Source organism: Phocoena phocoena, chromosome 20, assembly GCF_963924675.1.
Source record: "Phocoena phocoena chromosome 20, mPhoPho1.1, whole genome shotgun sequence".
NCBI classification, from domain to species: Eukaryota; Metazoa; Chordata; class Mammalia; order Artiodactyla; family Phocoenidae; genus Phocoena; species Phocoena phocoena.
Genome location: NC_089238.1, coordinates 39,739,157 through 39,762,255, shown reverse-complemented (window position 1 = coordinate 39,762,255; position 23,099 = coordinate 39,739,157). Strand labels below are relative to the sequence as shown.

Below are 23,099 nucleotides of genomic sequence, written 5' to 3'. Positions count from 1 at the left end.
TCACTGCTCCTGGGGCTTCCTGAGATCACTCCCCAAGTAAACTATTTACACCCAAATCCTTGCCTCAAGGTCTGCTTCCGGGGTAGCCCAGCCTAAGGCACTGACCCTTCTGTCCTGGCTCCCCTTCCCAGCGCCAGGGTCACAGTGTCCACGAGCACACGGCCAGCTCCAAACTGACCCAGAACGTGCACCTTTGGTGGCCTCTGATCCGGGAGCAACCCCTGGTTGAGTCCTGAGGAAGCCGGGAGCCCCCAACCCCACATCTGATGTCACTGCCACAGGTCTGCGAACCTTCATGGGCTTGATGATGCCCTCGTTGCGGCTGGGGTCAGGCTCGATGGTGAAGGTGTCCCTGTACTCGCCCTGCACGATGCTGTACTTTGTCTTCCGGTTCTGGGGCTCGTCTGGGTCCTCCACAAACAGAGAGCCCAGGGGGCTGCCCACACGGATGTCTTCGGGCACAGAAAATAGGTACCTGGCTGATGCAAAGAGGCGCCCCAAAGGGCACTGGGTTAATGAGATAGATGAGGCGATTGTCCCCATACTATCCCAATACATTTTGTTACAGGAAACGGGCACAATAAAATAGTAGTAGTAGTAGTAGTAGTAATTCCTCTGGAACTTTGTGTCCCAAGGCAAAGAGGTTGTGCTCTGTCCTTCCATCCACCTGACAAGTAGTTATCAAGCATCTGCTGTATGTCAGGCACCTTGCTAGGGGACCTGTTAATTGACGATTGAGAGAATCTCTGCCTTCAGGGAGCTTGTGCCGTACACAAGGAGGCCACTTCGGGAAAACCCGCCTGTCCTTGGGGTGGCTGAGCCTCTGCATGAGCCGTCAGCATTGGAGTTGCAAGTGATCAGTCATCTGACTTTCCTCCCCAGCCCACCCAGGGTGTGTCAAAAGGGGGGAGAATCAGTCTGTGGATGGGTCAGAGCCCAGCCCTGGCTCTGGCTCTGGAGCTTTGCTGAACCCCTGTTCCCCAGCTCATGGGGATTTTCTAGCTGGGGTCTGGGTTTTCCTGAGTCCGTGGGATCTGGGTGAAAGTGGTCCTATCTGGTAGTGGGACTCTGGGCACACGGTGGCACACAGCAGGGAGTGTGACTCCCTGCTGGCCTGTGAGGGCTCCGTGGCAGGGGCAGTTGGACAGCCTTGGGAACGTGTTCATAGATGGGGAACACCGGAAAGACACCCCTGACGTAGGCCCGCCCTGGGTTGGAGAGAGAGGTAGACAGATGCCAGGATCCTCTCTGAGAGCTCCCGGGTCACGGAGCCTGGAGTATCCCAGCCCTCGCCCTGCCCGGGGCCCTAGGGGAGGGGCTCACACTGTGTGAAGATGGGGAAGTTGTCGTTGACGTCCTGCAGAGAGATCAGCACAGTGGCCGTGCCCGATTCCCCCCGGAGGCCCTGGGCATCTCGTGCTTCCACCACGATCTCGTACTTGGCCTGCTTCTCTCGGTCCAGGTTTTTGTTCGCTGTGACAATTAGTCCTGCAAAAAGTGTCACATCAGGAGCCGTGTTACTTGGGGAGCTTTTAAAAAATAGTGATGCCCAGCCGCTACCCATAGGGCACCTGGCTTCAGAGCTCCCCAGGTGATTTCACTGTGCAGGCAGGACTGAGAGCCAGGGGTGAACCACCTTCCACCTCCATGCCCTGCACTGCTAGGCCAAACGCTTTGGTCCAGTATTGGTCCCAGCCACCTGGAGCACTGGGTTGAGCAAGAACCTGAGGCCACATCTAGGCTCAGAGTGGGAAGAGTGCTGTGATGGGTTAGTGGTGGCTGCCTTGGTGCAGTGTAGGTTGTGCTGTGTGTTTGCCATCACTCTGAAAGATGGCTTGCCTCAGGCCTGACCACCTGGACTTCTGTCTTGCTCCCAAGACTCAGTCCTTACAGTTTTTTGGGTCACGTGGAGTGGATAATGACGATGGGCCATGTGCTCATTACACGTTACCTAATTCAGACTTCACACCTACCGTACAAGGTGAATATAAGCTTCCCCCGTTTTGAGATTAGGGCCCTAGCTCTCCCAGAGGTCAGTTGACTTGCCCAAGGTCTTTAGAAGCAGTGAGGAGCAGAAATGGGTTCTGAAACCAGATCCATTTGATTCCATAGCTGGAGCTGCTAACCGGCATTCTCTTCCACCTCTCGTGTCAGTGCTTGGGTCCTGACTTTGTCCCCTGGACTTGAGTTCACGTCTTGGGCACCTGTCTGCCTCCTTCTGCCCTCACCAGCCACCTTGTCTTGACGTAGGGTACGGACTGCCTCCAAAGGGTGGTGTAGGTCAGTGGTCAGTGACACCTGGCAGACTGGGCTTCCCTCGGTGCCTGCACCTCCACCCCCTCCAAGCCAGTGCCGCCCCCGGGGGGGGTTAGTCACACAGACCAGAACCACGGATGCTGAAATGTTCTTCTCCCTTCAGGAGTTGGTACACGACAGAGGCGTGGTCTGCCACAGTGGGGTCATCTGCATCCATTGCTGTCACCTGGATGACCGAGGTCCCTGTGGGGAAGAGAATCCAGGGTTGCTGCTTTGCGATGGCCAGCCCCTCACCCCATTCCCAGATGAGGGCCGGTGGGGCTCAGGCTGTTCCCTGAACCCCCCTCCCCCAGGTCTTGAGGGAGAAAAGGCTGCTTTGTTTTCTGAGGAGCCTGCCTGGGGGCAAAGTGCTGGCAGTGGTGGAGGCCCAGCTCCCTCAAACATGAAGGGCAAAGAGAACAGGTGGTTTTCATTTATGGGGGAAATGAGGGAAGAGGTGAGTGGCTGAGGTCATGGGGAGAAGCAGTAAGGGCTGCTTCTTCCTTCTGGAAGCATGAGAACAAGAGAATAGGAAGGGCCCCCAGAGGGCTGGGTTCACATCTCTTTCCCCTTGAACTCCAGGCTCCCCATACTTAACAGGAAGGTCTGGTCCTGAGACCTGGCGAGAGAGCCCGGACTAAGGGCTGGGGAAGGGAGACCTTTTCTGGCACCCCCTGGAGGCTGGGGGTAGAATTGAGGAAGGAATAGTCTCCTCTGGAGGCCTGGGGTCCAGGCTGCTGACACACCTTGGGATGAGGTGTGTCCCTGTCCCGCCCCCCTCCACTCCTGTGTGGACCCCAAAGGTGACTCCTTGTCTTGGTGGAAGAGTTGGCCTCCTTCATGTGCAAAGGCTACGCTCTTGGCATGCCAGCCCTGAGAGTCAGAGCAGTGGGTGGCGTTGGCTCCAAAGAGTAACAAGACGTGTGTGTGTGTGTGTGTGTGTGTGTGTGTGTGTGTGTGAGACGGTCAGGACTCCACCTGGGGCCAGGTCAGAGCTTAGTCTTTAGGGACCAGAGTTCCTTTCGAGTCATATAAAGTGGCAATATGGGCATCCCCATAGCTGCCCGGAACTCACTGAATCCTGCCCCAGGCAGTGAAGCTGCCAATGGGAGAGGTGCCTCCATGCCAGGGACGAGTGAGGGGAGAGGGAGACAGACAGACCGGGTACGTACCTATCCCTGACATCTCGGGCACGGAGGCATTGAACACCCGGTGCGTGAACACAGGCCAGTTGTCATTGATATCGTGAACTTTGATGGTGAAGCTGGAAGGAGACTCCAGGTTCTTCTCAGTGTTCTTGTCCACCACGAGGGCGATGAGTTGGTACTCAGAGATCTTCTCCCTGTCCAGCCTCTCAAAGGCATACACGTCCCCTGTGCTCTCATCAACCTGGAAGACCTTGCCGGCAGACTCTCCTTTGAGCTGGTACTTGGTGTTCTTGTGGTTCACGCTTGATTTAATCTAGGAAAGGAGAGGCGCCGTGAACTGGAAATAGCAGTGGTGGCTGTGTGCGTGTGAGTGTGTGCCCGTGTGAGTGTGCCAGGGCATGGCATTATTAAAAAAAACCAATTATATCAACTTACAATTAAGTGAATCATATTAAAAACAGAGGTAGGGGCTTCCCTGGTGGCGCAGTGGTTGAGAGTCCGCCTGCCGATGCAGGGGACGCGGGTTCGTGTCCCGGTCTGGGAAGATCCCACATGCCGCGGAGCGGCTGGGCCCGTGAGCCATGGCCGCTGAGCCTGCGCGTCCGGAGCCTGTGCTCCGCAACGGGAGAGGCCACAGCAGTGAGAGGCCCGCGTACCGCAAAAACAAACAAACGAACAAAGGTAACGTACTATAAGTCTATTGCTTCCTAACACTGTCATTTTACTACATTTTACTATGTTCTCTTGAGTTTTTAAAAAAACAGTCTTATTTTTTACATCTTTATTGGAGCACAATTGCTTTACAGTGATGTGTTAGTTTCTGCTTTGTATCGAAGTGAATCAGCTATACATATACATATATCCCCATATCTCCTCCCTCTTGTGTCTCCCTCCCACCCTCCGTATCCCACCCCTGTTCTTGAGTTTTTATGTTGATCGTATTGAATGATGGAAATATTGGCTAATGCTGTGTTAATGCACATCTGTTCCCAACTCTGCCTTCAGTGGCATCAAGTTGGTAGCTTGCAACAGACATGGTGAAAGTATTTATACCAAGGAAATTGGCAAATGCTACAAACAGGATCTTTTCCCCTCAAAAGCCAGTTGTCAACTATTTATCAGCACATCAGTGGTCTCAGTCATTTAGTTTTGGAATGGTGCATAAAATGTTCTCTTTGTGGAGATTTACAACATATAGTTCTGCAGAAAAGAACTCCACTGAGCTTTGTTTAACTCAGGATTTCCTATACTTGTTAGACCACTGAATCCTTTTTCTTTGTTACACATACTGTTAGTGTCCTTAGGAATAAGACTTGGAAAATCATGTGTGAAAAGCAGTTTGCACAGGCTCTCAATAAACGCTAGTTGTTATTCACACTAGACGCCCACATTAAAGGCTATTAGAAGTTTAGAATTGCTGAACATTTCATTTATGGAATCTTGGAAACAGAGGCTATTAGGAACGTAAGCGAATCATATTTCATACATGTTGAATGGTCCTCCCGTAGGTGGTTAGGGTGTTCAAAAAATAGAGTTCAATAAAGTAAAAGAAAAAAATCAGATGCCTACAAGGTGCCAGCCTGGGAGCATAAAGATAGTCCAGACCCCATTCTTTCTCTCAGGGCCTGGTTTGAAGCAGAAGAGGCTGAGATTTTGATGAAGGGCAGCATTTAAGGGTCAGTTGGAACAAGAGCCTTGAGTGAAGGTGTTGCATCAGAAAGGCTGGAGGAGAACCTGAGAGAGAGTGGGGTCTCAGGACAGAAGAGGGAGCATCAAGATGGGTGTGGTCAGATCCCACGAGGTCTGGAAAGCATCCCTAGGCTTAGCAGGGGTGCAGTCATCGGAGCCCTTGGTGAGAGCAGCGTTAGGGGGTGGTGGATTGAGAAGCCGGACGACAGGGCTTTATTATTATTATTATTTTTTTTGCGGTACGCGGGCCTCTCACCGTTGTGGCCTCTCCCGTTGCGGAGCACAGGCTCCGGACGCGCAGGCTCAGCGGCCATGGCTCACGGGCCCAGCCGCTCCGCGGCACGTGGGATCTTCCCGGACCGGGGCACGAACCCGCGTCCCCTGCATCGGCAGGCGGACTCTCAACCACTGCGCCACCAGGAAAGCTCCCGGGTGACAGGGCTTTAGAGAAGAGTCGGGGAGGTGAGGAAGTGGGGACAGGGAGTGAGGCTCCTCCCCCTTGGTGGGCGGGGCGGGAGAGAGGTGAGGCTGTAGCTGGAGGTAGTGAAGAAGTATCCTGGAGCAGGGCTGCGGGTGTGCAGGGGCAGATGGTTCGTGGGGAGGTCCCGAAGCCCAGTGGCCGGGACATACGATGAACAGATGGGCAGGAGGCAAGAAGTGATGCGCCAGCGCTGGAACCTGTGACTTGGGCGGGAGGACAGTGGGGGTCAAGAAGGAGGGACAGTCTGGGGCCCTGTCTGAGTTACTCAGGGTTAGGATAGGATGGTCGTTCCAAGCCTGGTTCTGGTGGGTGCATTAGGATCCATGTGGGCAGGAGTAGCAAGGGGGCGTGAGTCAGCTTTGATCTGTTACTGGAATTCTGCCTGAGATTGCATTTGACTCACACCTAAACATCTTTGATAATTTCTCAGTATCATCAAATAAATAGTGTTAAGAAGACTTCATTTGGATATGACTTTCTGTTTTCCTTCCCTCCAACTTTTCTTAAATAGACTTTATGTTTTAGAACTGTTCTAGATTTATAGAAAAATTGAGGTGATAGTACAGAGGGTTCCCATACACATCCCGTGCCCAATTTCCCTGTTATTAACATCTTACATTAGTATGGTACATTTGTTGTAATTAATGCACCAATATTGATATATTATTATTAACTGAAGTTCATATTTTGTGCAGATTTCCTTAGTTTTTACCTAATGTCCTTTTTCTGTTTGAGGATCCCACCCAGGATACCACATTACATCTAGTTGTCATGTTCCTTTAAGTTACTCTTGGCTGGGACAGTTTCTCAGATTCTCCATGGTTCTTTTTCTAATTGAAATATACTTTATTTACAATGTTGTGTTAGTTTCAAGTGTACAGCAAAGTGATTCAGTTATATATATATATATACACAAATATACATATATATTCTTTTTCAGATTCTTTTCCATTATAAATTATTACAAGATACTGAGTATAGTTCTCTGTGATGTATGGTAGGTCCTTGTTGTTTGCCTAGTTTATACATAGTAGTGTGTAGATGTTAATCCCACTCCCCCCACTATCCTCTTTGGTAACCGTAAGTTTGTTTTCTTTGTCCGTGAGGCTCTGCTTGTTTTTGATGACCGTGAGAGTTTTGAGGAGTGCTGGTTGGGTGTTTTGTAGGATGCCCCCTATTGGAATTTGTCCGACGCTTTCCTCACGATTAGACAGACTGCGGTTATAGGTTTGGGGGGCCCTCCCCTTTTTTAAATTATCCCTATATTTGGATATAACATCTTAATGCCGAAAGCTATGCTGACCCATGTCTGTGGATTCAGAAGGCCACTCAGCTCCCATTGTCCAGCAAACAGCTCTGTAAACAAAGGCTCCTGGCTCTGATCTTGGTAATCAGGGACTTCCTTTCCTCCGATGACGTCTTTGGAGCCAGGAGGTGATCCTTGGAGCCCTGTCCTTGCCTCTCCCAGACACCGTTGCTTCTTCCCAGGGTGGGGACTGCACGGGACCCTCTGTCCCCATGCCAGGTGCCAAGTGCACACTGTGGGCAGGGGGCGGCAGGCCTGAGGCTCTTCCTGCTGCGCAGAGGACTTCGGGCGAGCCGTCCAAGGTCTGCCGTGTCCGGGCTGGGCGGCATGCCGGTGGCCCTGCTTGCTGCTGACTGTCCCTGACTCAGCCCGTGGATATTCGTTGGGGGGCAGCCATTCTCTTTGGAGGTTGATTCACGGCACACTCATCCCCTTGGGAAGGAGTAGATGGGCCGATGGCATTTTCCTCTAGGGCACAGAGTTCACATCGGTGTTGGGAGTCAGGAACCCTGTGCTTTCCTAGGGCTCTATCCTGGTTTCACTGTGTGACCCTGGGCAAGCGCCTTCCCCTCTGAGTAGCCAGACTGAAGGATCTGAATTTCCCAGCCATTCTTGGTGGCCAGAGGAGGCCTGGGCACAGTGAGCAGTGGAGAGGGCCGTGGGCAGGGCTGTGAGTATAGATTCCCCAGCTGGCTCCACCGCCATCTGCCATGGCATTTCTGGTGCTGAGGCCAGACTTGACCCTTCCCCATCTAGGGGTCGTTTCTGGCCTGTTTCTCTATAACCATAGGGCTCCCCCATCTCCAGCATGTGTGGGGTTCTTTGTCTGATACATGCTGCCCTTCTAGACCAGCGTGGGCAAACTGTTTCTGTAAAGGGCCAGATAGTAAAAATTTTCGACTTTGTGGATCATATGGTCTTTGGGACAATTACTCAAATCTGCCATTGTAGCATGAAAGCAACCACGACCATTTGTTAAGTGCACGGTGTGGCTCTGTTCCAATAAAACTTTATTTACAAAACCGCATGGCGGCGCAGTTCTACCAGCCCCTATTTATGTATTTATTTATTTAATTGAAGTATAGTTGATTTACAGTGTTGTGTTAGTTTCTTGTGTACAGCAAAGTGATGTATATGTGTGTGTGTGTGTATACATCTTTTCCATTATAGGTTATTACAACCTACGGAATATAGATCCCTGTGCTATGCAGTAGGTCCTTGGTGATTATCTGTTTTATATATAGTAGTATGTATACGTTAATCCCAAACTCCTAATTTATCCCTCCCCTGCTTTCCCCTTTGGTAATCGTAAGTTTGTTTTCTATGTCTGTGAGTCTGTTTCTGTTTTGTAAATAAGTTCATTTGTATCATGTTTTTAGATTTGACATATAAGAGGTATCATATGATATTTGTCTTTCTCTGTCTGACTTACTTCACTTAGTATGATAACCTCTAGGTCCATCCATGTTGCTCTAAATGGCAAGATTTCATTCTTTTTTATGGCTGAGTAATATTCCATTATTTATAGGTACCACACCTTCTTTATCCATTCATCTGTTGGTGGACACTTAGGTTGCTTCCACGTCTTGGCTATTGTAAATAGTGCAGCTATGAACATTGGGGTTCGTGTATCTTTTTGAATTAGAATTTTCATATTTTCTGGATATATGCCCAGGAGTGGGATTGCTGGATCATATTGTAACTTTATTTTTAGTTTTTTAAGGAGCCTCCATACTGTTTTCCATAGTGGCTGCACAAATTTACATTCCCACCGACAGTGTAGGAGGGTTCCCTTTTTTCCACTCCCTCTCCAGCATTTATTATTTGTAGACTTTTTGATGACAGCCATTCTGACTGCTGTGAGGGGATATCTCATTGTGGTTTTGATTTGCATTTCTCTAATAGTGGTGTGGAGCATCTTTTCATGTGCTTGTTGGCCATCTGTGTGGCTTCTTTGGAGAAATGTTTGTTTAGGTCTTCTGCCCATTTTTGATTGGGTTGTTTGTTTTCTTGATACTGAGCTATATGAGCTGTTCATATATTTTGGAAATTAAGCCCTTGTCAGTCACATCATTTGCAGATATTTTCTCCCAGTCTATAGGTTGTCTTTTTATTTGGTTTATGGTTTCCTTTGCTGTGCAAAAGCTTATAAGTTTGATTAGGTCCCGTTTATTTATTTTTGCTTTTATTTCTTTTGCCTTGGGAGACTGACCTAAGAAAACATTGCTGTGATTAATGTCAGAGAATGTTTTGCCTATGTTCTCTTCTAGGAGTTTTATGGTATCATGTCTTATATTTAAGTCTTTAAACCATTTTGAGTTTGTTTTTGTGTATGGTGTGAGGGAGTGTTCTAACTTCACTGATTTACATGTGGCCAGCCCCTGTTTTAGATCACAAGCTCCATGAGGGTGTGGACCGTGTCTGTCTTTGCCCCCTGACCATGTCCCAGAGCCCAGCCTTGTGCTTGGGACCATAATTCCTCTCACCAGTACACTGATCTTTCTTTAGCTGACCCTGCTTAGCTTCCAAGAAACTGACGTGGTGAGATTTTAAAGCACTGGAAAGGAATTTTTCTCCTCACTGAAAACTCTTGAAATACCTAATCCATCTCCCTGTCGTTGTGTGTGAAATTCCACCACTAGAGCCATTCCTTTCTTTTTCTTTTTTTTTTTTTTTTTGCGGTACGCGGGCCTCTCACTGTTGTGGCCTCTCCCGCTGCGGAGCACAGGCTCCGGACGCGCAGGCTCAGCGGCCATGGCTCACGGGCCCAGCTGCTCTGCGGCATGTGGGATCTTCCTGGACCGGGGCACGAACCCGCGTCCCCTGCATCGGCAGGCGGACTCTCAACCACTGCACCACCAGGGAAGCCCCTAGAGCCATTTCTTTCAATTAGAGTGTACGGTTTTGACCTCAGCGACCTTTTGACACAGGAAGATAGTTCATTAGTCCCTCAGATTAGCTCCAAGCTCTAGGAAGGTGACTGAGGACGGACATGTTTTAAATGGGATGAAATGAGGGTTTAGAGTCGTAGACACCGCCCTGGAGGGCAGGCTTGGGTCAAGTGCCTTGTTATGGGTGTCCTAGGATCTGGAGCTCATAACGCCCTAAATGCTAGGGCAAAACACCCTGAGAGACAGGGCTTTCTGAGGAGGTTCAAAGGCCTCGACTAGAGATGGCAAATCGTGGCCTGGATGATGAGCTGTGTCACCAGCACAGTTCTGTAGAAGTCTGCTCAGGTCTTCCAGACCTCTCAGGTGCGCAAAGTTAATGGCAGCCTTGGCTGGTCCTGCCCTGAGCCCTGAGCCCCCATGCTAGGCTGCCCTCCTTAGCTTGTGCACGGGGTGGCCCTTCTGCCAGTGATACTCACTCCATAGGCCAAAGTCTGCGAGAAAGATGAACCATTGTGCTCACCATTACTTCCACCACCACCACCACCACCTCCACCTCCACGATCATCGTCGTCGTCACCCCCACCACCGCTGTTACCACCACCACCTTCTCCTTGGCTATCACCATAGTCGCCGCCACCATGACATCTGCCACCTCCACCATCTCTCCCTGCAGCCACCACAGCACCTGTCACTGTCTTTATCATCACCACCACCACGGCACGCCTCTCCCGCTCTGGGGCCTGAGCCTTACCTTGCCCACATAGTGGGGCAGTGAGCCGTTTTTCTCTTCATCGATGTGCATCTGGTTCCAGATCCAGTCTCTCTTCTGGCGCCGGTGAATGGGCAGCGAGCTGGGGGGGTCGGGTCGGTCAGGGTTGACTGCCACTGCAGCTGCTGCCAGCAGGCCCAGGCAGGTGCCCCCTGCAGCCAGCAGCATCACGAACACCTGCATCTTCCCGGGACGGACGGTTCTGAGGGACGAGGAGAGAGACCATCAGGGAATGTGGGGTGCGAGCATCTCCCGGGGAGCACTGAACTGTTTAACCCTTCATCCTTCACTCTCTGCTCAGACTAGCAGAACCACACCCTCTTCCTGCCCCCGTGGAGCTCCTAGTCTGGGAGGGGAAGCCAGACACAGAAACAATTCGTACTTAAGAGTCACGTGTGCTATTGGGCAAGCAAGCATGGGCGACAGGGGAGGCTAGAGGAGAGCTGTAGGGAAGGTTTCCTGGAGGAGAGAGCAATGCTGATGTGGATGGTAGCTCCCAAAGCCTTGTGCGGTGGACACCCAGCTTGGATTTTACAGACAGGGAAACTGAGGAACAGAGAAGTTAAGTTCACAGTGGAGTAAATGGTGGGGCTGAGAATAAAGCCCAGGTGTCTGACCTCAGCAGCTGACATTTATCAATAAGTGTCATCGATAAGTATAAGTACAAAAAATAAATATCAATAACTATTGAATGCCTGACACTCTTCCAAGCACTTTATATGTGTTATCGCACTTAATCCTCCCAGTAAGCCAAAAGGTGGGTATAATTGTGGCCCTCACTTTATAGATGAGCGGAGGAAGAGAGAGGTTTAGTAACGTTTCTGAGATCACCCAGACGGGAAGCCTCAGAGTCAAACTCAAACCAAGTCGGCCTGGCCCCAAAGTTCATGCTTCTTCCTACTGCCCTCTCTTGACCTAGCAGCTGCTGTGTGGTGGGATTTAAAGACTCCTCTGAACAAACATGCCCCCCGGCTAGTCCGAGAGCCCCTGTGGCAGTGTTGCTTTGATGTTGTCTTAGAAGGCTCTTAAGAAACCCAAATGTGGTGACCTAGAGGGCCAGGCCCTCACCAGAGGCAGCGCTCACAGTTGGTGATTAGCTTAGGAGCTGTCACGAGAACAGGGGTGGGATGGGGTGGTGGGTAGAGAGGCTGGGCTCGCAGGACCAGCTTCGTAGTTTGTGGGGCGTAGTATAGAATGGAAACGTGGGGTCCTTTTCTCAAAAGTTACTAAGAATTTCAGGACAGAGACGGAAGAATGTGAAACCCAGCATGGGGTCCTTTTAAGCACAAGACCCCATGTGATTGCCCCCATGAAGGCAGCCCTTGGGACATGGGATCAACCTGGATGGGGATCTGGGGTCACCCAGAGATCAGGGCCCGACTTCATCCTGAATTCCAGAAGGAAGAGGGCTTGTCTCACTGCCCCAGGGTGGGTAGAGGCTGTGACCTCGGCTGTCACTATGCCCTCTCAGCCCTTGACCCCATCAGTCTACCCTTGCTGGTCCCTGTGTCACTGACCTGTGGCTCCTGGGATGGTTCAGAGGAAGAAGGCTGGTGGGTGGGAGTGGGAGTCAGAATCAGGGCTCCTGCCTGGAGAGAGGCAGGGACCCACTGGGTGCTGGATGGGAGGCCACCTCCCTGGCTGTCGCCCGCCCTGGCCGCAGGGAGAAGCTGGATTTTGCACAGCACAGGAGGTTTCTAAACTCTAGTAACATTTCCTCTGAGACACTGGCGCCAGGCTGTCCTCAGTGAGGGCCGGGGGTGTGTGTGAAGACTGGCCTGTGGGCCTGCTGAGCTTAGCATCCAGCACCCCTGTGGCCCCCGGCTGCTGGCCCAGGCAGAAGTAGGCTCGCAGGGTTTGGCTGGGACAGAGCATTAGCCGGGCCTGGAACGCAGGTGCCATGTGCCTGGGAAGGCTTCCGGTCCCAGTTCCCTCAGTCCTCAATGAGGTGGTCAGACTGGAGGAGACCTGGTGCCCTTTGAGGTGGGCTGTGAAAAGGGCAGCTGCTCTGGGCCGGAGGAAGGCAGTGAACAAAGGCTCAGGGAGCTGAGAGTTCTGCCAGGAAGCTGGTCCTGACTCAGGGGAGGTGGCAGCTGTGACCCCTGGCCAGCCTCGCTGGGCTCAGGCCCGGTGGGTCATTTCCTTCTTTGCCTCAAAAGGAACTGCATGTCTTGCTCCCTTCTTCCTCCCTCAAGTGAGAAGTGACTCAAAAAATGAAAAAGTAAAACAGATAGAAGTGAAACTGAGAAATGGGGAGAGAGAAGTTCTCAGGCCCCTGGGCAGGACAAGATACGAGGCCACGCCCTGAGCGGATGCGTATTGAGCATCTACTGTGTGCTAGGCTTTGGGGTGCAGCAGTGAGCAGGACAGACAGGACCTGTCCCCGGGGAGTGCACGCTGTCGTGGGAACCCCAGGAAAATAAGTACATGGGGAAAAACATCAGCTGCTGATCAGAGGCTCTCAGGGAATTACACTGGGGGACACAGCAGAGGGCGAGGGGGCAGCTGGCTGAGACTTCAAGGCCAGGGGAGGCCTTTCAGAGAGATGATATTCATGCCAACATCGGAGTGTCAGCCCTGGGAATGCCAGGGGAAGGGAGGGTATTCCAGGCAGAAGGGTCAGCAAGTGCAAAGTCCCTGAGGTAGAAAAACGGTTCGTTTGTTTGAAGAGCCAAAAGAAGGCCCTTGGGTCAGATGAGCAATGGGGGCTCCAGAAGAGGTGACAAGGTCGGGATGGTAGGCTGAGTGACAGCTCCCCAAAGGTGTCCATGTCTTCACCCCTGGAACCTGTGAATATTACCTTCCCTGGCAAAGGACTTTCAGCAGATAGCATTAAGTTAAGGATCTTGAAATAGGGAGATTATCCTGGACTATGTGGATAGACCCAGTACAATCACAGCGTCCTTAAAAGATGAAGGCAGGAGGGTCAGAATCAGGAGAAAGGAGATGTGATGATGGAAACAGAGGTTGGGGTTTCCATCCTCTGTTTCCTTGGCCTGTGGGGCCCCAGGCCAAGGAATGGGGGCGGCCTCTGGAAGTCAAAAAAGGCACGGAAATAGATTCTCCCCTAGAGGCTCTAGAAGGAAACAGTCCTGATTCTCACCCACCGAAACCCATTTCGGACTTCAGACCTCCAGAACTATAATAAATAAATAAATTGGTGTTGTTTCAAGCCAGCCACCTTTGGGGTGGTTTGTTACAGCAGCTGGAGGAAACTAATGCAGTTGGGTTGTACAGGGCAGCCTAGAGAGAGCTTTTTCCTAAGCACGAGGGAAGGTGACATGATCTGATTTGAAGAGATCCCTGGCTGAGGTGAGGAGACGGGCTGGGAGAGAGGGGAGACCAGCAGGGGAGGTCACTGTCATCCAGGCGAGAGTTGATGGTGGCCCAGACCAGGTGTAGAGGTGCGTGGCCATGGGATGTGTTTTCGAGGTGGAGTTAACAGGACTTGCTGTGAATGGAATGTAGCGGGTGAGGGATGGAGAGGAATCTAGGATGGCTCTCGAGTCTTTGGCCTGAGCAGTTGGCGGGGGCAGGGCTTTGCTGAGGTTCGGAAGACGGGTAGTGGTACCAAAAGGTCTGTGTGGGCTGTGTCAGGTTGGAGTTGCTATGAAACATCTCTGTGGCCATGGCCAGCAGCTGCTGGAGACATGGCCTGGTGTGCGGAAGAAGGTGGGGCTGGAGCAGCTTACAGACAGTCCCTTCACGTGGCTGGTGCTCAAACTGTGAGGCTGGAACATGAAGGAGGACAGGTAGCGAGGGAGGAGAAGTGGCCCAGGACAGCCCCATAGGTCTTTACTCTTTCTCTGTCTCATGAACTTGTCATCCAGGATTAAGCCCAAATGTCCTCCTCTGGGGAGCCATCCCTGGTCCTCACCTTGCATCTCATGCATCCCTGGGCATCTTCCACTGCAGCACTGCCTGGGGCTCGTCCCAGGGTTGACACCCAGGTCCCATTGCTGGGCTCAAATCACAGCTTCCTTCCCTTCCTGGAGAATGGCTTTCTACCTGCCCTGTCTACATCTTCCCTTTTCCCCAAGGCCCAGCCACACCTGACACATGGCTCTCTCCTCTTTGGGTTCACACAGAGCAGGGTGACGGCTGTGATTCCAGGGTCTGTGGTTTAGAGAATGTCAGTTGTGCTGCTTTGCTGCTCTGTGACCGTGAGCGAGACTCTTTACCTCTCTGAGCCTCAGTCTCATCATCTGTACAATGGGAACACTAGTGTCTACCTCTCAGGGTTGTTTTCAGGCCTGAATTGAAAAAAACATTTGTAACATGGCCAAAAAAGTAGCTAAGAATAAAACCAAGCATGTATGAATCCTCACCGACACTCTGTTTTGCTCTACTGAGTAGTTAGCTTACCATTCTTGATTGTGAACACCCAACCATTTGGTTGGGGGATTTGCAGGTCCCTACCCTGCTGAATCTACTCCCCCACCCCTCCCCTGACCTCTGCTCTGTGTCAAGGGGACTGACCCTTGGCCTACAGGCGCGAGGTTCTGGTGTTTGGCCAATGGGGGCTCTAGCAGGTGTCTGAGGATGGGAGGAGAAAAGTTGGGGTACTTCCTCCCTGCTGCTGTCTGCTCTGGTTCATTTGTACTGCTGTGGCTGCACCTCTCCATCCCGGTAGCTTCTGTGGCTCCCATCCGTCCCTCACTGGGTTCGGGAAACACCCTTCCCTCCTCTTTGTCCCTTTGGTCCTGTGGTGGTCTGCTGCTGGTCTCTGCAGGACTCAACATCCCGTTTGTTCCCTTGACTGAGCTCACAGCTCTGTAAGTGTTTCCTTCATAAAGTCTCTCCTTTGAAACACCTCCTCAGTGGCACACTGAAACCTTATCTCACTTAAGCCTTGCAAACTGCCAGGTAGTTGTCAGTGATCCCATTTTGCAGATGAGGCTCAGAGAGGTGGAGTGAGCCCTGCTGGGTCACACAGCGGCGAGTGGTTGAGCCAGGATTTGAACTTAGGCTGCCTTTCACCCCGAATAGTGCCTTTCCATCATGCCACTCTCTCTCTATTTCTGCGGTGACATTAATATGTAATAATAATAATAATGGTAGTAATAATAGTAATAATAAGCAGCTGTTCTCCATGTTTGACTTTCATAGATGAAATCTCATTTAGTTTTCACACTGTCCTCAGGATGTAGGAATTATCATCCCCATTTCACAGAGGAAGAAACTGAGGCTCAGACACAAACACCTCGTAAGTGGTAGATCTGGAACCCTCACCCAGATTTATCTTTTTCTAAATCCTGGGCTCCTTCTACACCCAATCTCAGAGGGTCCTGAGGGACTTTTCCATCTGAAAAGCCATGTTTATTTGTGTCTTTTGCCTTTTGTGTTAGAAATTTGTCCACGTAAATGGGGGCTGAGAGGAAGGGCTTTTTCGAAAAATCGAAAAATCGTTCCTCCTCCTCCTGCTGTTGGAGAGGAAGTCAGCTGGCAGGATTTGCTGGACCCACAGCTGGAAACAGAATTTCCCTTGGCCACACCTCTGGAGGTGTGGTCAGAGCACAGCTGGGGTCAGGTTTATTTTAGCCCTTTACTTTCCTGTAAGTAGGAGTCACATCTCTTGGTTGCTCTCACCAAGTTTTTGGAGAGATCAGGCCGCTGCTGGTTGGGTTTGCGGTACCACAGATGTGTGGTGGGCCTGAGGATGTTGGAATTGATTTCTGTGCTCAGAAATGCCCAGCTGAGTAGCCCCGGGGCCTTTCCTGACAACAGACATGGGGGAGAGGGGATTCGCTTGGCAGCTCAGACGTGCCTGCTGGGCACCCAGAGGCCAGGTGCTGGCCTGTGTCCCTGTTACCCAGGATCCGTGATGATGCTCAGTCCCTGGAGCTGTGTACGAGGCTTTTGGGGGCAGCTCCAAGTGGACTGATGGATGAGGGTGGGCCCTCTGTGCCCTCGGTCAGTCTGGGAAGGTCCAGGGGGCCCAATGAGAGGACAGAGTGTGTGGCCCAGGCCCCTGGTAATGGGCATGGAGCCCAGGAGAAGGGGCAGAGGAACCTCAGAGCATCTGGGGGATGGCTGGGCTCAGTCATGCCCGGATCAGAGGGCAAGGCCTTGGAGAACTCCTGGGTTTGGGTCTGTGTCCACAGTGGGTGGGACCACTGAGCTCAGAACCTAGATGCCTGGGTTGGGCCTGAGGACTGGCTCTGAAAGCTGAGCCAAGTTGGGGGGGGCTGGAGAGGTTGTGTGCCTCTGCTCCTCTCCAGTTCCCTGTCTGGGTCTCAAGGGTGCGGTCCAGTGGTTGGGACTCCGTGCTTCCACTGCAGGGGGCGCCGGTTCAGTCCCTGGTTGGGGGAACTAGGATCTCGCATGCTGCACAGTGCAGCCAAAATAAATAAATAAATTTAAAAATTAAGAAAGAGGGGGGTGTTGCTTGGTGAGCCTCGAAGAGGAGCCCCAGCCTGTGGGATGGTAACACCCACCAGGCCTGGTCACAGCTTCTGGCCTTTGCACTTGCCGTTCTCTCACCTCTGCCTGGACTTAGGTCACATGTCACCACTTCTCTGAAGCCCTCTCTAGAGCCTGGATGTTATACAGTCATTCAACAAACATTTATTGAGCACCTACTATGTGCCAGGTACTGAACTACAAGTGGGGAGCCTACACAGGCTGCACCCTTGTGTAGAGACATTAACCACTTGATAAAAAACACAGTTTCAAGTTGTGGTGCTTTGATGGAGGCGTAGAGGAAGATGTGAGAGGGCAGAGAGGGGAGGGCCCTGATTTCTCAGACGGTCTCAGCCCAGCAGTGAATCCTGCCTCTCTCTGATCTGCTGTGAGACAGTAGGCAAAACTCCCTTTGGTCTGTTTCTCAGGACCCCCTCTGTCACTGGCGTTTGGCCTTTTCAAAGGGGCTGTGAGGTCCGCTCAGCTCTGTGCTCTAAGAAGGAGCCAGGGGGCCCCAGAGGGAGGTGGAAGGGGGGCGGGTTGGGGCTCCTCCTTTTGTAGTTAAATGGGCCCTCGGAAGCCTGGGCCAGCTGGGAGCTGCTCAGCGGGCAGCCTGGCAAACGCCCCCGGCTGGGATGGTTCTGCCCCGACCCTGTTCAAGCCTTAGGTTTCAGGGGCTAAGTCCGGGCGTTTATTGAGCAGACTGGAGGGCCCTTGGGGGTGGGGTAGAGGAAGACTCCAGGTCAGGGATACACACATGACATCCTCAGGCCACACGGACACACAAACGTGCTGCCTACACAAGCACACACCCCTGTCCCCCGAAGAGTCTCCTCTCTGTGGGGCTGGCCCCTCTCCCGCCCAGCACGCCCGCCAGCAGCTAGGACAAGACCTGGCAGCAGAGCCCGGCCCCAGGCAAAGCCGCGGAGGGTGGACTGGACGCTCAGTCCCAGCCCAGCCTCCTGCAGGCTCTGGGCTGCAGCCCAGAGGCCCTGGGTCAGGGATGAGGGGCCAGGAGGTGGGAGGAGAGGCCCAGAACCTGCAGGGGTGGGGGTGAAGGCACTAGAGCCCCTGCCCCCTGTGTGGCCCTGGGCGGCTCTCCCACTGCCCTCCCACTCCACACCTCGAGCCTCAGTCTGGGGTCGAGGTTGGAGCCAGTGACCCCCAAACTCGTTCAGGGATCACCGGCACTGGGAGGATGAAGGGTGAGTCCCCAGGGGCCGTGGAGCCGGGCAGCTATGAGCTGGCCCCTTGGGGCTTTATCCTGGTTTGGGGCTCAGTTCAGCCCTGTGACCTGCTCTTGTGATCCTCTCCCCTCGGGTTCTGCCAACAGCCTCCCTCCCTCGGCTCCCCTTAGAGCTGCCCACGCTGCTCCCCTGCTGACCGCTCCTCCCTGGCTCCCCACACCCTGCAGGGTGAAGCCTAGCTCCTGAGCCAGCATTCAAGACCCAGCACAGAGTGCCCCTGCCCACCCCTCTGGTTCTCCTCTCCCTCACCTCCCTGCCCCACCCAGCCTCGAGGAGAACTGGACGTTTATGGAATACACAGGCTGTTCCCTCTGCCCGAATGCCCTTCCTTGCTGTGGCCCCTGGGTGAGTGCTCTGCTTCTTTTCAAGCCCCAGTCCGTACCCCCCACAAGGTCTTCTGATTGGCTCCCGCTCCAGCGCAGCCTCTGCCTGCTGGCGCGAGTGTCTCTGACCAGGCATCCGCTTCATCCCAGCATCCAGCGGCGTGAACTCAAGGCCCAGAGGACCTTGAGGTGTCGGTGTCCCTACTGCTGTCTGTCAGCCCGCCTCGGTCTCCAGCTCTGATCTTGCACTCCTTCCCTCCTTCCTCAGAGGATTTAAAACAAATCTGCACAAATCTGCCTACAGCACCTTGGGTGGTCAGAGCACATACAGTGGTTGATAGAACTCAGAGAAGCTCCTCCTGTCACCATACAGCATCTCTAACGGCCCACCACTTTGTCAGGCACACCACCATTAGGATTTTGATCCTTTGAGGACTGTCAGATTGTCCTTCTTATGGGTCCCTGATGAACATACACCCGTGTGCAGGGGGCTTCCGAAGGTAGGGCTGGCGAAACAGAGATCATGGGTTGCCATTCACATACTCACGGCAGACATCAGTAATCAATTACAGTGTTCGTTTCCCACCGAACTTGAACTCAGCCCCTGAATCCTCAATACAGTCTTTGAGCTAGATACAACCAATTCACCAGACCTAGTGTACGATTCGAAACAAATTTGTCCTGGGGTCTCTGGGTCATTCCCTTATCTCCTAATGGGGCAGCTCAAAGCTTGAAGGAGAGAAAACCCACCCTTGGGAGAGCCTTTTCCAGCCTCTTCTGGGCTTTCTGACTTTGTCTGGGGCTCTGAGGCAGTCATTGGCGGCAACAAGTCTCACACACTTGCCTGTTTGCTCATGAGCTGTGTGGCCTTAGGCCCATTCCTTGCCCTCTCTGAGCTCTAGCTTCCTCATCTCTAATGGAGGATTGAATGAGATCATGGGTACAAAGCCCAGCACACAGTAGGTGCTTAGTAAATGTGTGGGTGTCTCAACCCTCACCTACCCACTCAGCCTGGCCTGGCAGCTGTGGGCTTGACTGGCCGACTCACACCTGACCTCATTTCCTGGTTCTGCCCTGGGCCCACCTCCTGCTCCTGTCTGTTCTCCTCTAGAAGGAAATCTCATTCACTGCCTTCCTGGCCCAGCCGCATGGGCCCTACTTCCCCCTCCTCCCAGTGTCTGCACCTGCCAGAATCTGATAGTTATGCTGTGGCAGACAATCTGGAGGTCCCTGAATCAGTTTAGAGACTATGTGGTCCATCCCTTGCCCTAGAGAAATTAGAAGACTGAAGCTCAGAGAGCAGGCCCAAGACTTCCCAGCATCCTCTGGGGCTCCTGCTCTTCCTCCAGGGAGTCTTCTGTGATTTCTCCACCCAACATCAGCTTGGATCTGGGTTACGATGGGCTTGTCAGTATCTCTCCAGCCAGAAGCTAAGCTACTGAGGGCAGCAGTTGTCTCCTAGAACATTCCTCCCCCAGGATCATTGGGCTCCTGGCTCATCCTGGTGCCTGCTTCTGTGGCTTGAACTGTCAGGTTCAATCCTCCCCTGCTTCTCCCCTCTCCAGGCTTCCCTATGGAGTGTGACAGGGCAGTGGGGTCAGAAGGGGCTGGCCTCATTCATATCCTGCTTTCACCTCATAGTAACTGTGTGACCTTGGACTGGCTGCTCAGCTTCTCTCAGACTCTGTGGTCGTGTCTGTCAAATGGGAATTCTTTTAGTAGCTTCAAGGATGCCGAGGGGGTGCAGAGAGGTGATGGAAGTAGTAAGGGATGGATCCCATGGGCAAGGGGCTCAAGATTTTTTTCCCTGAGCTAGTGGCCAGTGTGTCCACTGTGTATCCCCGAGGCAGCAGCAGAGCTGTGAGTCATCCAGCTATGGGAGAAAATAAGCATGGCCCCTCCAGCTTCCTGCTCCCATGTCCGGCCCTTGTTCAGAAGCACTATCGCTCAGGTCTAGACTGCAGGGTGGGCAGCTTAACCCCTGCAAGGCCGGTGGGCCCCTCGCCTACCCCCTCACCACTGGAAGCCAGAATTAGCAGGGCTGCCTGGGGGCGCAGAAGCTCCTGGGCCCCTTGATCACCTCCAGGCTGGCACCCACACATGGCTGGACTCAGGCCAGATGGGAGGGTCCCGCTGTTCCCCATCACCTGAAGATGAACCAAAATTCTCGGTCCTGCTACTTACTCATGGCCTTCTGCATCACTGGCCCTCCTGCCACTCCCTGCTCTGAAAACCTTCTGGCTGCACTGGCCTCTCCAGGTCCAATGAGCTGCCCAGGCTCCCTGCCTCCCCTGGAATGCCCTTCGTCTCCTGTCAGGATCCTGTCTGCCCACCACCCATGGCAGAAATGTCCATGGGGTGGGGGTGAGGAACAAGCATAGTGCTTGGCGTGGAGTAGCTGCCCAGAGCGCTCGCTGGAGGATGAGCTGACGCATCTCTCACCTACTGGGGACTGACCGACCTCAGGGGTCAAAACCTTTGTGACACTCAGGCCATGGTCAGCTCTGGGTGGCAGGTAAATTCAGCTGTGATTTCTTAAAGCTCCCCTCCTACGATCCGTTCCCGGTACCAAGTGTGTATATCGCTTCCTTTAATTGCCTCATGAAAAGACCCTTTCTTCCAGTTTACAGATGAGGAGGCTGGCACATGAGAAGCTGCATGGTTCTGGAAAGAGCCTGGGCTTTGGGGTACGAGTTCTTGCCCCAAATCTCAGTTGCCTCAACTGAGAAATGGAGAAAGGCTGTATCTAATTCATCGGCTTGCTGGTAATATAAAGTAGTGAGCTCCAGTGCTTCAGAGCCTTCTGTAGACATCATTTCCAGGTCTCATGATGAACCGCAAAAAGAATCGCCATCTCCATTGTTCAGAGAAGCAAACTGAGTTTTGGAGACACTGAGTAATTTTCCCAAAGTCACGCGGGAAGCGAGTGGTAGAGCTGGGATTTGTATCCAGGATGGCTCTCACCCTAGACCGCCTGCCTCCAAGTCTTTGGGGGGAACTTCTCTAAAATTATGAGGGCTGCTGGGTCCCTTGGGCCCCAATCTACGGGTACCTCGGTTTTGGGGGAGAAAAACTACAGCTTCCGCAGCTCGTAACCGGCCCCTACGGTGTCTGGGGAAGGAGGGGAGGGGATTCCACAGGTAGGGCCTCCGCTTGCCTGTACTGAAAATGGGGGCAGTGGCTGACAGGGAGGGCCGAGGCTCCAAGCTCCCCTTCCAGGGCTTCTCTCCCAATCCCAGCACAGAGCCTTCGAGGGGACGGGATGATGTCATCCGTGGTAAATCCTCTCTCGTGGGGGAAGGGGCACCACTTGGGTGCCAGTCCTCTGCCCCTGGTGTGCTGGGCGACTCAGGCGGAATCCTGTCCTCTGAGCATCTGAGCCCAGCACCCACAGAAGCCAGTGGGCCCTTGAGTCTGGGAGTCTACCTGTGGGAGAGCCGAGCTTACCCCTTCCCCGAGAACATCCCTTCGTGTCCGCGGCACCACCCCTGGGCGCACCTTTCCCAGCTCTGTTGTGAGCCAGGAGACCCAGTCTACCCCAAGGAGTGGCGCTTCCCTGGGAGCCGATGATGACCGTTCTACATATGGGGAAGTCAAGGACCCTCACTCACCTTGCCTGTGGGCTGAGAGGTGTGTCCGTTCCGTCTGGCTGTCCAGCCGGGGCTGAGCGTGCCGTGGAACTGTGCAGAGCTCGGCCAACAGCCTCTGGAGGGGAGCCCCACCCGGCGGTAAGGGAGGCCTGGCCGCCGCCCCTTCAGGTTTTCCAGCTGGCCCTGGCCCATGTGCACCCCCCCCACCCCCACCAAGGATGGTTTCCTGTTATTGTTCGTTTGTGAGGGCCGGGCTGGCTGCAGAGAGGCAGGCCCCGTGGTGGGCGGCCTCCTCGGCCCAGCTGGGCCGTCCCCATGGAGGCCTAGCCCTGGACTTGGCCGGGACGCTTAACTCGGGCCCCAACCCCAGGCCTCAGCTCTGGGGCTTTGAGCCCAACACCTGCCGAGGGGCTTCGTTCATCTTCCTCGTGACCCCGAGGGCAGGTGCCGTCACCCCCACTTTATAGCTCATGACACTAAAAATTCAGCAAGTTTGAGGTGCTTGTCTACTCAGCTGGGGCGTAGCACAGCCAGAAATCCAGCCTGGGTCACCCTGGGCCCAGAGCCAGATTTTCCCAGGTGACTCCATGACATGCTGGGGGAGGGGCAGACTTTGCAGTGGCTGGGGAGGCCTCAGGGGCCCCTGCGGTGGGGTGGGTAGGAGATGGGAACAGGCTGCAGCTCCTGGGTCTGTGAACTGGATTGACTTCTGGTGGGCGTGGGCCTGGGTTCCAGCTGTAAGGTGCCAGCCTGGGTGTTGGGGGTTAGGGGTGCGCCCTCTGGGTTTAGGAATATCAGGCGGAGCCAGGTGCCTGATGGGCCAGTCATGCACCTCCACCCCAGCCTCAGTTTCCTCTTCAGTAAAATGGGGATAATATGACCTCAGCCTCACATGGCTGTTGAGATAAACAAGAGTCCAAGAGGGGCGTGGAAGATGGGGAAGCTGAAGGCAGGACCA

The 23,099-nt window shown here is 53.3% G+C and overlaps 1 protein-coding gene across 2 annotated transcripts in view; it reads right to left on the bottom strand.

Annotated features, from left to right (window-relative positions):
* The window catches only part of CDH5 (cadherin 5), a 34,517-nt gene extending 12,326 nt beyond the window's left edge, over nucleotides 1–22,191 (bottom strand). The window contains exons 1-6 of one of the 2 annotated variants that reach the window (XM_065898698.1): nucleotides 22,163–22,191; nucleotides 10,562–10,781; nucleotides 3,468–3,756; nucleotides 2,383–2,499; nucleotides 1,324–1,488; nucleotides 292–479 (exon numbers count right to left, since the gene is read on the bottom strand). In XM_065898698.1, the coding sequence (XP_065754770.1) occupies nucleotides 292–479; nucleotides 1,324–1,488; nucleotides 2,383–2,499; nucleotides 3,468–3,756; nucleotides 10,562–10,762 (960 nt within the window). In that variant the 5' untranslated portion in view covers nucleotides 10,763–10,781; nucleotides 22,163–22,191. Of the gene's footprint in view, nucleotides 1–291; nucleotides 480–1,323; nucleotides 1,489–2,382; nucleotides 2,500–3,467; nucleotides 3,757–10,561; nucleotides 10,806–14,712; nucleotides 14,733–22,162 lie in introns of those variants that run through there. The other variant, XM_065898699.1, reaches the window with a different exon arrangement.
* Nucleotides 22,192–23,099: the final 908 nt, after the last annotated feature.